At 44.5% G+C, this 14,238-nt stretch overlaps 1 protein-coding gene across 1 annotated transcript; it reads left to right on the top strand.

Moving 5' to 3' along the window:
* The first annotated feature begins 350 nt into the window (after positions 1 to 350).
* misp3 (MISP family member 3) lies at positions 351 to 11,425 on the top strand. The gene is made up of 5 exons (XM_061232801.1): positions 351 to 404; positions 1,966 to 2,014; positions 4,032 to 6,067; positions 10,581 to 10,657; positions 11,273 to 11,425. The coding sequence occupies exons 3-5, from the start codon at positions 4,108 to 4,110 to the stop codon at positions 11,354 to 11,356; spliced, it is 2,121 nt and encodes a 706-aa protein (XP_061088785.1). The 5' UTR covers positions 351 to 404; positions 1,966 to 2,014; positions 4,032 to 4,107; the 3' UTR covers positions 11,357 to 11,425.
* The last annotated feature ends 2,813 nt before the right edge of the window (positions 11,426 to 14,238 follow it).

The raw sequence follows: 14,238 nt of genomic DNA on the forward strand, positions 1-14,238 counted from the left end.
GAACAGTGCAGATGGGCCAACTGCTCTGCTCTGGACACCGGAAGCTTACTTTCGGATATAGACTATAATGCAAAGCGCAGACCAATAAAGCAGACGCTTATGTCGTTTGTATTTTTACACTAATCAAATAATTCGTGATAAATCTCGGCGTTTAAGCGGTTTAATGGTACACGTATCGTACCTTTAATCCGGTCAACATTATATAACTACAATTAAACCATTTTATCAATTAAGTCCTTTCCTAAGACCGATGGAGTACTTGGAAATCTTAAGTACGCGGATATCGGCCTAATCATTAATCTCTTCAGAATGGGCGAGCAATTGCGGGGGGGGTTAGTTTACAGTAGCTGTGTTGGCCTCAGCTTTCTGTGAGAGTTGGTCTAACTCCCCAGCGCTGGCAACAGGTGAGTTTTCCTTAAACCTTTACAATTGTTTGTGCCATCACCCATAAATCTGGTCAGCAGTAAATTTACCACCGTAAGTGCAATTGCAAGATTTATTAACTACAGTTAATATTTGAAATTTAGACGGGAATGCTATAGGCTGTCGTGCATATCACGTTTTGAAACGCGTCCCTTCATTTGTTTGATTAATACGTTATGGTAATACAGATGCTTTTACGATTGTATTAAAATGTTCTATTAGGTTATACTCATTTGTTTGCATTATTTACCAATCGTTTCTTCAATTTAATGGAACTATGGAATGGAACTTAATGAATCTAATTCTGTTGATCAAATTGTACGTGTTAGCTAATGTTCCTTAAAAAAAACCAAAAAAAAAACCGACATTTCTATTATTGCTTACTGATAAAATGCAGGCTAATATTTCTGTAACTATTTTGCCGTTCATTTATGTCCCTATGTTTAATTACCCTGCGGTATATGGCGTTTAAACTGAAGTGTGTTTGTTTCGTTAACAATGCGGTGGCAACACCTTAGGCTACAAGTCGCTGAACCTCGGATTAATTAGGCTATATAGTACGGCGAGTTACGTCTCTGTCGACCAGCCAAGAATGCACAGAACAAACCGCAGAGCAGATCTTTGACAAATGAAGCAATATTAAATATAGACATACTAGCTAGCATACTGTCTGTCTTTTCTTCGATCTGAATAAAATTTTTTCGTGGAACACAAAAGATCCTATCACAGTTATTGATGTGTTGGAAAGACAGGCAGACTTGCAGCGACGGCAAAGATAGCCATCTTTAGGAGACTGAAGGTGACCACATTGGCTGGTAATGAGATGTAATAATCTGATTAAAATGTTAATCTGTAGGCCTACACAGATTAAGAATGTTGTAACGGTGACAATCAAAGCCTTCTAGATTGTTTTTAGTTCGCTTGGTAAACAACTGGAGGAGGTCATTCTGGGACCACTTTATTCAAATTCTTTAGGATTCGGTGAAAATTGTTATGGCCACTCTGCTGCTCTTATTAGATGCTAGAAATGAAACCAGTGAAAGACACATATTTTTACTTACATGGCCAAACCCATACATTACTTTAAATTACTTTGTCCCATATCATTAAAAAACCTTTGCTGTATAATAAAAGAAATACAATAAAATGGCGCTTGTCACAAATATTTTAATAAAGGTTTACAAACCATTTCTTGTATTGGAGACGGAAAACGTTCTTAAGCAAAAATACAAAAGAATATGCAGTTAAATCCCAATGGGCAGCGCTTCTAAAATTCAATATAATTTATATGCGCAAGTAGTAATTTCAACAGCAGTTTGTGTAATCTGGGTAGCATTTGATTAGATTAACTTAAAAATAATAATAATGGATTCGCTTTTTTATATTCATTGATTCGTGTCTGGAGGCCAAGATGAGTCCTTGCCTGAATCTAATACAGACTGATTTTAGTCAACGTAATTAGTTTGGAAGAAGTTCTGCTGAAAGGCAATGGAATGATTTTATTATCTAGCCTAATTCATTTATTTGTTTGTTTGTGCATAGAAAAAAAAAGATTGCCTCACTTCTACAAATCCTATCCTACCCTACAATGGTAAGCTATTCTTCTCCATCTCTTCTCCATTATCTGCTCTTATGGATAATGTTCTTTTTATTCCGAAGTGGAGACCCAGTTACTGTACACAGAAGAGAATTCTTATCATTTCATTTAAATCTATGAATCTGAACATTTACGGTAGGACTGCTGTAGCAATAAAAGGTTTTTTGGTCTCAACTTGAACGTTGAGGTGGGAGATCAGAGCGTCACTTGGGCCTGATTTGGGCCTGAAGCAGACCCACACTGCAAAAAAAGTATCTTAAGTATTTCATATTGAAATTCTCTTGCCACATTGGGAAATCTTGTAATGAGTCACCTCATTGGCAATATTGTTGTCAAAGATGTAATAGAAATAACATTTTAAAACTAAAACACTATGAGAGATTGACTAATTTTTTGGTTTTCGCAGTGCGTGTCGTGGGGGTGGGGAGGGGGGGGGGGCTTGCAGGGATAAGGGTGCAGTTACCTGGCAGGTCTGAAAGCTGGGCCATTGTTGTGTCAGCTGGCACTCACGTCACGCATGCCTCCTCTGAGCTGATCCGAGAGAGCTAAGCTGATTAAAGTTTGGCCCGAATCAGCAGGAAACTTTGCTGGTTATGCAGCAGGGAGGAGGAGGGACTCCGTGTCTTATAATGCATGGCATTATGGTGAAACCATATCCACCTGAGCCTAGCACTAGGGCTAAGAATGGGCCCAGCGCAACCTGTCACTCTGGAGTGGAGTAAACAGAGTTTTAATTACAAGTTGAGCAGTGTAGTCGTGCGGGTTTCTAGGTGGTTCCCCAACCTCTCACTTGAGGAAGCGTAGAATAAACACAGTTTAATGCAAGATAACATATTGTTGTTCTGACCTAACAGAGATCCACTTGGGATCTCAATAGATGGAGGAAGTGGCAGCAGAAAGTGTGCATTTTAAATGTATTCACACATCTCCCATGACACAGCACCTACAGTACGTGTAGCACTGGATGTGCATACATATGATTGTTTTTGATGTTACTCACTGCCATAAAGATACAGTTTCATCAATCAGCAGGGTTTGTTTGTTGAATTCGCCACACATTGGTGCAGTTTCACAGACACAGTTTAGGCCAAGTCCAAGACTAAATTCAATTCTCCATACAAAACTCAATTTATTCCAGAGCTAAGCTTAATCAGTGTCTGTGAAACTGACCCATTGTGTGAGATGTAATGAACAGTGTGCCATGTTTGTAAGAAAATCCAAAAGGGAAAACGCTGCACCTCAGTATCTTAAAGCTCATCATTCACATCCGAAGGAACAATGCTGACTGGACACAACTTGATTTGATCAGTCAATGTTTTTTTGAAGATTCTGTCAGACTGCCTGTAAACTCTGTATGCTATGCTGTGTTGCCTTTTTCTTAAAAGGACTACTGTTGATGGTGGCAACCAATGATATTCAAAACAGTAGTTTATACGGATTAGGTCTAAGCGCAGCTGATCTTGGCTTGAACATGATTCAAACGGAGCTGTGTCTTCATTTTCTCTGGTGAGATGTGTGTAGCCTTTGGATACTTCTGTGGCTGGTACATGACAGTAGCGTTTTTCGGTGAGGTTCAGGATGTTTCAGGATGTTGGTCCCTGCATACAGTACATACATACTGTTTTGCACCAGTCTACTAATGTCCTGTCTTGTTTCGTACATACATTCTCGACACTGGCACAGCGCTATAATGAGCAGTGAGCCATGTCACAGCCTTCCCACACACATCACTGAGTGAGCTTTGTAGGGAGGACTCCAGGAGCTGGAGTCGGTCAACAAGTTGGTTTTAATAAATGGCATTCTACAATATAGACTGTACAAAACAAGTGCCATTTATACAAACCAGATAAAGCCTTCACTAAGCAAGCACACCAGGTTGTACTTTAAATCCCTTTAATCAGTTAATACTGCTTACTTAAGTAATTATCTTTCTTGGAAGTGTATACTTCCTTTATTTAGAATCAAATCTAATTTTGATAATCATTTGTGTTGTCATTTGTCATTATTTTAGGTTCATTGATTGAGGAGATCTAAGGAGCTTCAGCAGTTGTAGAAAGACAACAAATCACATTTTGCGCTGAAGGTCAATGGAACCAAGCAACAACTCTGTCACTATAGCAACCGAGGCCATTACCAGCCCCCAGAGTTCCCTGTCCCTGGAGGACTGGGGGAGCGGGCTATCGATGGAGGACTCAGACTCTGAGGACAGGGACAGTGAGCGGGACATCTCTCCACCCATGACAAGAGACGACCCCAGGGCAGAACAGGAGGAGACCTGGCTTAATGTAACACAATCAGAGTGGCCAATGGAGGAATCTCCACAGGCGATCACAGCAGAAACACCCGATGACTCAGTCAGAGAGGTTGAGGCTTTTAATTTCCCCCAAGCCTGCGCCAGCCAAACCTGGCCAGCAAAGGGGGAGGCCGAGAGAGACAGCAGGCAGGGCCCCGAAGGGGAAGCCAGCACCACAGGTTTCTGTCAGCCTTCCCTACAACAACAACAACAGGGCCTTCTGCAACATGGCACGACTGCAGACAGCCAGCAGGGGGAGTTGCTGCTTCGCCGCCTGTGTCTGTTACAGCAGAAGCAGGAAGCGCAACAGGTGTTTGAGGGATCTCCACCCTTAGCAACGGTTGCCCTGGAGCCTGCCAGTCAAGGGCCAGGCTGCCATGACTCTGTTTGTGTTGTTGTAAGGGAGTGGGCAGGGAGGCGGAGAGAAGGGGAGGAGAAAGCAAGCAGGCAAACGGGTGGAGAGGGACCGCAGAGCGTTGCTGGGCTCCACTCGGGCGAGGAAGGGAAAGAGGAACAGTGTGGGAGAGGAGCGGAGAGCGCACAAAGAGGAGAGACAAAAGCAAACAGAGAAAGGCAAGGTCGGCCGAATTCCCCGGTTCACCCGAGAGGCAGCAGAATGGAGGTCTTGAACGGCGAGGACAACCAGAGCGACAGCGGGGTTTCTGCCGACTTTTCCCCCGGCAGCACCATGGAGCTCTGCTCCACACCATTTGACCCTGAGGACCCCAGCCCAAGCCCTGCGCCCCTAAAGGAGACCCCCATCGAGAGGGAGATCCGCCGGGCGGTGGAGAGAGAGCAGAGCCTCCGGAGGTCCCGCGGCCTCATCCGAACCCAGGAGTTTGTGGAGATCCCCATGAGGAAGCCGGTCCTGTCCCAGACCCTGCCCTCCAGGTCGGGGAAAGGAGAGGGAACAGACAGGCAGTTAGCTGGGAAGAAGATGCAGAAGGAGATCAGCCTCGAGGCCCAGAGGGAAGAGGTTCTGGTCCAGATGGGCAAGGTGCCGGGCATCTACGACAGGGGTACTGTGCGGCAGTTACGCGAGAAGAGGCAGCTGTTTGAAGCCTTCCAGGAGAAGAGCGAGACGTCTGGCTCCCTGAGGTCACTGTCCACCAGACCCTCCTCTTCTGCCAGTGACATCTTTGCTTTGGGATCCCAGAAGGCTGACGGCCCTACCGCTGGGCCTGTCCTGGAGCGGGGGCAGAGCCTGGATCTGATCACCCCGAAACTGGACCAGAAGGCAGGCCCAGCTGGCTGCTGGGAAGAAGGCTTCAGCAATACGCACCAAGGTCTCTGTGGCCCCACGCTATCAGAAGGGACTACTAGCCAAGTTATCATTTTGGAGAATAACATGGTTCTCCATATACCTGTCCCAAACCCGGACAAGCTCCCGGAACCCTCTCACAGCACAGGGTCCCTGTCTGAGGCACACAGTGTGACGGTGGTCGATTCGGGAACCATGACAGAGGGCGGGAGGGTTGTCGGGGAGGCTGAGCAGGAGGATGAGGAGGTCAGCATGGTCAGAGTAAACCCCTTTTTCAAGCTGCGCTCCTCCATGTCTCTGAGGCCCGATGTGGAGCAGGACATCGAGGAGGGGAGGCAGAGGGAGAAGGAGCTGAGGAGGCAGAGGAGCAGTCTGTATGGGACCACCGGTGGGGCGCGGCCGGCCAGCGCGGAACCCCGCAGCCCTACCCCTTCCCAAAATGGCCTCTCCACCCCAGAGCTGCCCTCACACACCACCTCCTCCGCACCATCAGGTTAGTGCTGCTCCTGCTCTTGTATGTGTGGGCCTTTGCTTCTTCCGGATAAGCAATATAGCTGTTATTTGCATTTAAATTAAACACAGCCATTCTGCCTTTTACTTGTATTTACACCATGTTTTGGTGATTTGTACACCTCAGTGTAGTGAACATCGTTTTCTTTATCCTAGTAATTACTGACCTTCCAACTGGATGACTAAAGCAGTAGATGTACCATTTCTTGTTAACTGTCAGTACACCCTCCCGCTTGGCAAGTTAAAAAGCAACCACAGGGCGCTGCTGCATTAGGTCTGCTTCTAAATCAGTTTATTCCTTACTTCTCATTATAGCCTTGGGCCCCATGACAGTAAGATAAACAGGTGTACAGGCGGTCTGCCGATAAATCTTTTATGAATACGGTGACGAGTCTGTGCACTGGAGAGCACAGTCAGGTGTATCTTGTGTGCATAGTTTTTACTGTAGTACTTAATATTTAATAGGCCTTGTTCACAAGACTTGTTCCTTCACAAAGACATTGAAAGTTCTGCGTTTAACATGTTGTCTGCAGTGTTTTACTGATGTCTGGGCTATGGAAAACAGGCAGAGGTTTCATTCTAAACCAAATTAGCAAAGCCAACCAAGGTTGGTTTGCAAAGTAAATTAAACTGGATTTGACTTTGTGTGTGTGTGTGTGTGTGTGTGTGTGTACGCACGTATGTATGCTTGCGTGTGTGTGTGTGTGAAAGAGAAAGAGATAGTTTGTGTGTGTGTGAAAGAAAGAGAGAGAGTCTAGGAGGGTACTATATGTTTAGAATGTCTCTTGGATGTAGTTTGCAATCAAAACACTACAAATGAATGTTATTACTTTGCGGTTTGATGCACCCAGTCTTAATGTACCAGTTGCAAAGGACTTAATAGTGTGTTTAATAGTGTAAGTGCCCTGTCACATTCAGTAGTACAGTTCATAGAGCAAGAAATGCCAGTGTTCGGTTCTCTAGGTTGTTCACTTTCCCCATTTGGAGAAGACTGGTCGTGAATGAGCATGGGCAGGCCTTGGGAGACATCTTGTTTCTGCCCTGGCACAGACCACCACCCCTCGCAGATGCTTGTGCAGCATTGGCCGTTAAATACAGTGGCAGGTTTCTTTCTCCAAAGTACTCCTTACAGGGCTGCCATTCAGTGTATGTTTAAGGATTACACAACACGGGATACTATTCTTCACAGCAGCCGTTAATAACAGCGTGTGGGTACAGGGGGTCTGAGTCAGGCTCACTCAGCACGGATGAGTGCAGGACCCTCACTCAGCAGTGCCACTGATTTTGGCCCTTTTACAGCGGTGAACGCCCTCCTGCCGGCTGCACTGAACAGATAGGGCTTGTTCCAAGTCTGCGTGTTCCCATGCGATCGCGTATTAATGATCGCGTAATTATCGTGCCACTAAACAGCCAAGTGAACAAGTGCGATGCCAGAATAGGTGGTTCGCTGGAGGATAACACAGATTTATCAGGCAGACTGCATCTGGATTTTCATTTGTTTCGTGTCTTTTCTTTGGAGGGGAAGCATGTCTCAAGGTCTTCTCTTACCTGAGTGGGAAGGAATCACTGTAGCGTTGCTTGTGGGTTCCTTTGTCTGGGATGGCAGTGGCACGACCCTGAAACCCTATCCACCTGAAATGGGCCTGCAGTTTTCACGCCTGATTCCCCTTGCTTCTGTACCCAGACCTGCTCAGGACCACGTCCCGGCGCATTCGCCCCATGCCTCCACCTAGGCAGCCATGTTGGCAAAGCCAGGGCGTGAACGTGGCTGGTTCAGGTCTTAAAAGGGTATCGCATTCTGAAAAGTTTCGCTATTTGAACCTTGCCTCAAGAACTGCTTTTTTAAGACAATTTTGCAGATTAGATTATCTCACCAAAATTTCTTCACAAGGCCATGTTTCAAAAGTAATGGAAGTCTTTGGATGAGATGCTTCCAGTTAAGATTCTGTTTTAAAATTGAGGTCAGAAATTCACTTTTAGGGTGCCTTTACGTTCCTCATGTTAATGGTCAGTGAACAGTTTTCGGTGATATATGCAGCACAGACATCCTGTTCACAGACACTGGATACTGTAAGGGGAGGTGGGAGATTGTGCTGTGATAGCCTGTCCTTTATCTGATGAGAATTATACTGTACCTCTTCTACAGTGCCATGCTGAGGCAGGCCAGTGCTGTGCTGTATCCACTGTATAACTGCAAAAAAAGATAGTCTTATCAAGTGTTTTAGTCTTGTAACTTAAAACTTAAAACTTAAACTTAAAATCATTTTCTGTTATTTATGAGTTGAAAATATTATTATACGCAGTTAGTTAAATATTGTTATATAATATTAGTAACTTTTTTACTTTTTACTTTTTATAAATTGTATTACCCCATCGGCAAATCTTGAAATGAGTCAAACTGTTTTACCTAATTGACAAGCCTTTTGTCCTATTTATCAAAAAATAGAAAAAGTCTGTAGTACTCTGTCTGTACAGAGTACAGAGTATAATGCAATATTTAGAGTAAAATGCCCTGGCTGTCCTACATATGGGTCTCTCCTCTACACAATTTTAACAAATTTTTCAGTTAAGTACCCGAGAGAAAAGAAAAACCAAGGCCGGATTTGAATTCTAGGGCCAGATTTGAGTATCCATGCAGCCTTATTTACTCCTACTACTGTAAAACCATGTCTCATTCCCTCCCTCCCCTTCCCTTCCTTTGGTCCTGGTACTGCCCTGGTACATCTCTACCCTTTGTTTTAGGGTTTAGTTGTTGTCATTCTTGATTGTCTTCAATGAATTGATCTGGAGTAGCTTCTGTAAACAGATGGCTTTGATCTTTGACTGAGTATCAGTCTGTGGTTTTCATGCAGTTTCTTCAGACAGCACATACTTGGTCTAGCCACTGTACGTACTGTGTGGTTGTGTTCTTTGTACTGTGTAATGGCATATCTGTACACATTTCTGCCACTTCTCTAATGGTTTGGATGTAAATGCATATAATTCTAGTCAGGTAATCTGCTGTGCAAAGGCTTTTTCTGCATAAATGCTGCAGATGGGTATGATTTTAACAATTTCAGACAAGCCTGTCGTACTCATAATTCTGCAAAGGGAGTAGGCCTGGCCCTCAAAACTCCCCTCCCGGATTCTTAAATAGCCCAGTGACATCACAAGGGTTTAGTCGCCTTAGCAACAGATGAGTTTGCAGAGATTTAATAAAGGGGCTGTTGGTAGAGCCCCAGCCAACAGATTATCGGTACTGTGGTATGTCAGCAAAAGCAGGCCGTGACATCATCACACTATAACCTGGCATTAGTGACGGGAGAACATTCTGGAAGATGTGTGGGAACTGCGCAGCCCTGCAACACTAACTAGCCTCAGGCCTACAGGCCAATTTCAATTCTGTACTTCGTTAGAAGAATAAGGTCTTTAGCAACGGGACGCCAAGTTACAGTACTATTGATCAGGCAGAATATTGCATAGCGGTTGGTCCATTGGGAGCTTAGTAACAGGCAGGAGGTGTTTGTAAAGGAACTGTCTCATATAACAGATATTAGTTGAACTAAGATCCTCCCCAGATGCCACCTCTACCTGCAGCAGCCCAGGGATATGACATGTGTAATTAGCTGGCAAATGTAATAATGCATGGTGACAGAGCAATGTGCAAACGTGTGTGTCCTCACGTTGCCGATTTCACATACTTATATATACACTCAGTGAGCACTTTATTAGGTATTTATTAGACTTATTTTTTTTACTTTTTGCTGCTGTAGCCTATCCACTTAGAGGTTTGATGCATTGTGTGTTCAGAGATGCTCTTCTGCATGCAACTGGTAGGATATGCTTAGTTTGAAGATTAAACATATCCTATTATATAAGTGAATAATGTACCAGCAGGGGAACCTGCTGAGAGTGTATGTTTCTGTGTGTGTGTGTGTGTGTGTGTGTGTGTGTGTTTCTGTTTGTGCATTTGGGGATCTCAGGGTTTAATTCCAGGTGGTCCCCTGATGTCTGTTGCAGGGGCACACTGATTATGTTCATTTAATGAATTGTATTTTATTGGGCCATTATGTGAATACTAATTCTGGTGTGATATCGCTTTGCAATTATCTAATGTAGTGAGTTCTGGGAGAAAGGATTTCAGATTTGTTTAATATAGATTCAGTACTGTGGTATGTCAGCAAAAGCAAACCGTGACATCATCACATCATAACATGACATTAGAGGCATGCTGGGAGATTTGGGGAAACTTCTCAGCCCTTCAACATTACCCTACCTCAGGCTTACAGGTGGAGCCCAGAGCAAAATCAAGGAAAAATATATTTTTGTCCCAGAACTTATGGAGCTCACTCTTCCAAGAAAATGCATTTGCATTGATCAAAATATATAATTAAAGGTATATCATAAAATCATTAGCTGGAACCCTGCTTTGTGAAACAGGCCACAGGTAACTTGCATGTCAGTGATATAAACGTTTCTCAACAATCTCTCTCTCTCTCCCTCATTCTTTGGTTCAGCTCGACAGTCTCTGGGAAAGCTGGAACGGACCTGGCCTCCCGTCCAGCCCAGCGTAGAGGTGCCAGGACAGACAGAGGTACATCTGACACACTGACACGCTCGGTCTCCGGCCGAGGGCCTGGAGCAAACAGCCTGACAGCCCACATTATGAATCATTATGAATTATGTTGCGACACTCTCACATATTTCCATGACTGACCACGAGGGCATTGTTTAAGCTCTGTCCAGCAATGTGCCATGTGCCTATGCATATAGTCTTATCTCAATAACGGATGCTACTGCGCAGTTCCTCCCTCAGTAAACATAGCCATAAACCGATAAAGCCTTGTGTCGAAAATGAGGGTGCACATTGATCAAGGCATGTAGGAGGCCAGTTCCTCACTTGTTAATAACTAACTAGTTGTTTCACACTAAACTCTTATTTACGGCTGTCTTTTAATGTGACAGCAACAGCTGCATTGTGACAGTGTGACTCACACTGACGTGTCATTATATTCTCATGTGTGCAGTGATAACGTTCAGTAGTGAAGGGTACACTGGGAGCTAATTGAAAATGACTGTGGTTAGTTTAGCCCTGTGTTCCAGGACCCTGCTCCATGTAATAGAATGGATGTGGATTAGGAACACTGCCAGGGGGCTGGGAACGGTATGTTCCTCAACTCCTTCCTTGTCTCCCGGTTGATTTGTTCAGGCCCCGAGGAGTCGAAAGAAGACGCTGCTCTTGCAACGCTGGGAGTCCGGCACGGTGAACGGGCACCAGGAAGAGCAGGACTGAGGCTTGAGTCCCCCCTGCAGGCCATCGCAGGAACTGCAGCCAGTCTTCAGGCTGGAAAGACACCCCCCCTCTCCCCCCCTCCCCCCTTTACCTCCTCCCCTTTGGGGAACTGGAACAGCAGAACCAGGACATTGTGACTGGAACATTAAAGCTCTGGAACGCAGGAACATTGTGTAGATGTTCTGAAGTCGTCTGATGAACTGCTCCCGTCATGCGCAGCTGTGGGAGGACAGGTATCCAGGGCAGGCCTGGCAGAGCCGTCAGAGGGACGGTGTTTCAGTGCCACCTTGGCACCCTGGTCACACATCTCAGCCCTGTCCTTCAGCACTGCTTCAGACCGGGCTCTGCATCCGGCCTGCTTCAGCTGCTGCTTTGGCCATTTATGATTTTATACGTCTGTATATACAGTACCTTTTATGAGTAGAGCTATAAAGAAGATATTATCGAATGAGCGCACCAGAGCGTGGGACTCTCTTCCTGTTAGACATACTTTGCTTATCAGTATTTTTTTTAGACTTGTTCAGACAGTAGCGGTTTTAGGACTCTGATTCTGCCTCCCGAAGCTAAAAAAAATAAATCACATTTTATTTGTGTTATCGTTAGCAAAAAATAGTCATTAATCTAGCTTTTTTTTCTCAAAGATGATCAAATAACCTGATTTAGACTGTATATTTTTTAGGCAGAACGTCTCTGCTTTCACTGCCTTGCCAATTCATTTTATGGAGTTATCGGTGTAGAACAAAGACAGAAATAAAATCAGATGGGTTTTTCCGCTCTTCACGTGGCTCATTTGATTAGTGTAAAGCCTCTGGCCATGATGTGGAGGATGAGAGACTACTAATGAGGCGAGACTGTGCTAATACGGTGAGTTAAAAAAAGTCATGCCCACCCTGCTTCCTGACCCTTTTCTACATGCACCCATAGCTGGTAATTAAGAGTAATGACTGTAGTGCGGTAATCTCCTGCTCCTCTGCTGCTGTGTTCAGACTGTGTTTAAGATGTGCTGAACAATCACAATTCAAAATTGTCCACTGAGGTTTCGCGCTGCCACATCCCAGCCAATAAAGCAGGGTTTCTGTGTTAGCAGGAATGGTATTAGGTAAGTTGACAGCGCTTCATAAATTTATTTTCACAAAGATTCTACTGTGTGTATGAAAAGCTCTGGACTCCACTTCCCATCAGCCCCCTGAATGTATTTTTGTGACCTTCTTCCTTTAGAGTTCACAGCATTGATATAGACAGGTCAATCAGTCACCCTGTCCATACCAGAGAAGCATGTTCACTAGAAGAGGGGCATCGAGAAGCAAAAGCAACTTCTGTAAATTAGTCTGAAATGCAGAATAACTTCTGTAAATTATTCTGAAATGCAGACGCTGATGCATTCGTTGCACTATGACATTTGTATAAAACCTTACAGATTCATAAAAACATCTTAGACTTACATGAAACTGGTCTTTGCATATTTTATTTATTATAATGGAGCAGTGTGGGAAGAGGTGGGAAGAGATGAACGCAGAATTATGCCGGAGAGATGATCTGATGTAAATCTCAAACTGTCAATTATTATTAAGTAAAGCCAAAAGAATGAAAAATTGGAACGCAGAAAAGTCATTCTTATCACCAGAAAAGACAAAATAAAACAAACTCTTCACACAAAGCCGCACGCACCTTAAACTATTCAACCTTACTGGTGTTTAAGACCCATAACATTTCCCCTTTCATACAATACTAAATCTGATTCCTTTAAATCCCTGTCTGTATCCTCCTACAACCCAGCAATACATCGTGTCCATCAGTCTGTTCTTAATCTCAAGAACTGGATATTCCACTATGCTCAAAACGTTCACCAGACATTCAGTAAAAATAAAAGAAAAACCGTTTTTGAAAATATTTTCACATCAAATGTCATCCAAGACACTTGAATTATGTAAAAACATTGAAATGCTTTTTTTCTGCCGGGTCTCAGGCAAATATTCGAGGGACCTTCAAAAATAAAGGAAGCGGAGAGGTATCAGTCGTCTCTCGGAGGTGCTTCAGGCCAGCGAGGCTGGCTCCATGGGCTTACGTAACAGCCCAAACAATGCGGGAGCAGGGGGAGGAGTGGGAGGCTGGTGTAACGCAACACGGCAGGAACACGCCGGCATTATGAGCTCCTTTTACGGGGAGGAAGAAAGTACACACTCGTTTATCCCTTTTCTATGCATTTCCAAGACGCTGGGGAAAATGAGCATGCAAACAAACACGCAAACGCGCAATGCACGCGTGTGTATTAATTATGCCCAATTGTACTTCAAATGCGTATGTGTAATGTATGAATAAAAGAGGTCAGTATATTTAGGAAGGCACCACAGGGATTCTTTAGTGTGGTCCCTGCTCAAAAAACAGCTCAAGGTATGTTTTGAAACAGCTGGTAGCTGGTTGAGCAACTACCAGCTCGGTCAAGCTACCAACACTAGCTGTTTGACCAGCTCATACCCAGCTGCACCAGCATATGACCGGCTCAATTTTCAAACTGGTCAAGCTGGCATAGCTGGATTTTACACAAGGGGTTACACAAGCTGATGGAAAGCTTGTCCCAGTTCCTGTCAGGGTCTGCTTACATCACTACGCTTCAGGCAGCTGCCATTCCCACTGTCTCAGCTTTGGCTGGAACTCGAGGCATGTGTTGTGTGGAAGTGAAAGGTAGGCACTCTGCAGGCTGGTGTGGGCCTGCTCTGTAAAAATGTGTCACTGCTCTGTAAAGTGTTTTTCCTCTATTTTACAAACCTGTCTCTCTTTTCAGCCGTTAGCGTTTAGCATGACAGCGCTCAGACAGGACAGGACACCGAGCTCAGCACCAGCCCTGGCTCCGCAGAGCTCATCACTGTAATTGAGCTGACTGC

The sequence above is a fragment of the Conger conger genome, chromosome 2 (assembly GCF_963514075.1).
Source record: "Conger conger chromosome 2, fConCon1.1, whole genome shotgun sequence".
Taxonomy (NCBI): Eukaryota; Metazoa; Chordata; class Actinopteri; order Anguilliformes; family Congridae; genus Conger; species Conger conger.

Excerpts from the sequence above, each read along its gene's own strand:
- misp3 (XM_061232801.1), top strand. The coding sequence starts at position 4,108 with ATGGAACCAAGCAACAACTCTGTCACTATAGCAACCGAGGCCATTACC. Across the intron at positions 6,068-10,580 it reads CACCTCCTCCGCACCATCAG|CTCGACAGTCTCTGGGAAAG; the intron begins GTTAGTGCTGCT and ends TCTTTGGTTCAG. Across the intron at positions 10,658-11,272 it reads AGGTGCCAGGACAGACAGAG|GCCCCGAGGAGTCGAAAGAA; the intron begins GTACATCTGACA and ends TGATTTGTTCAG.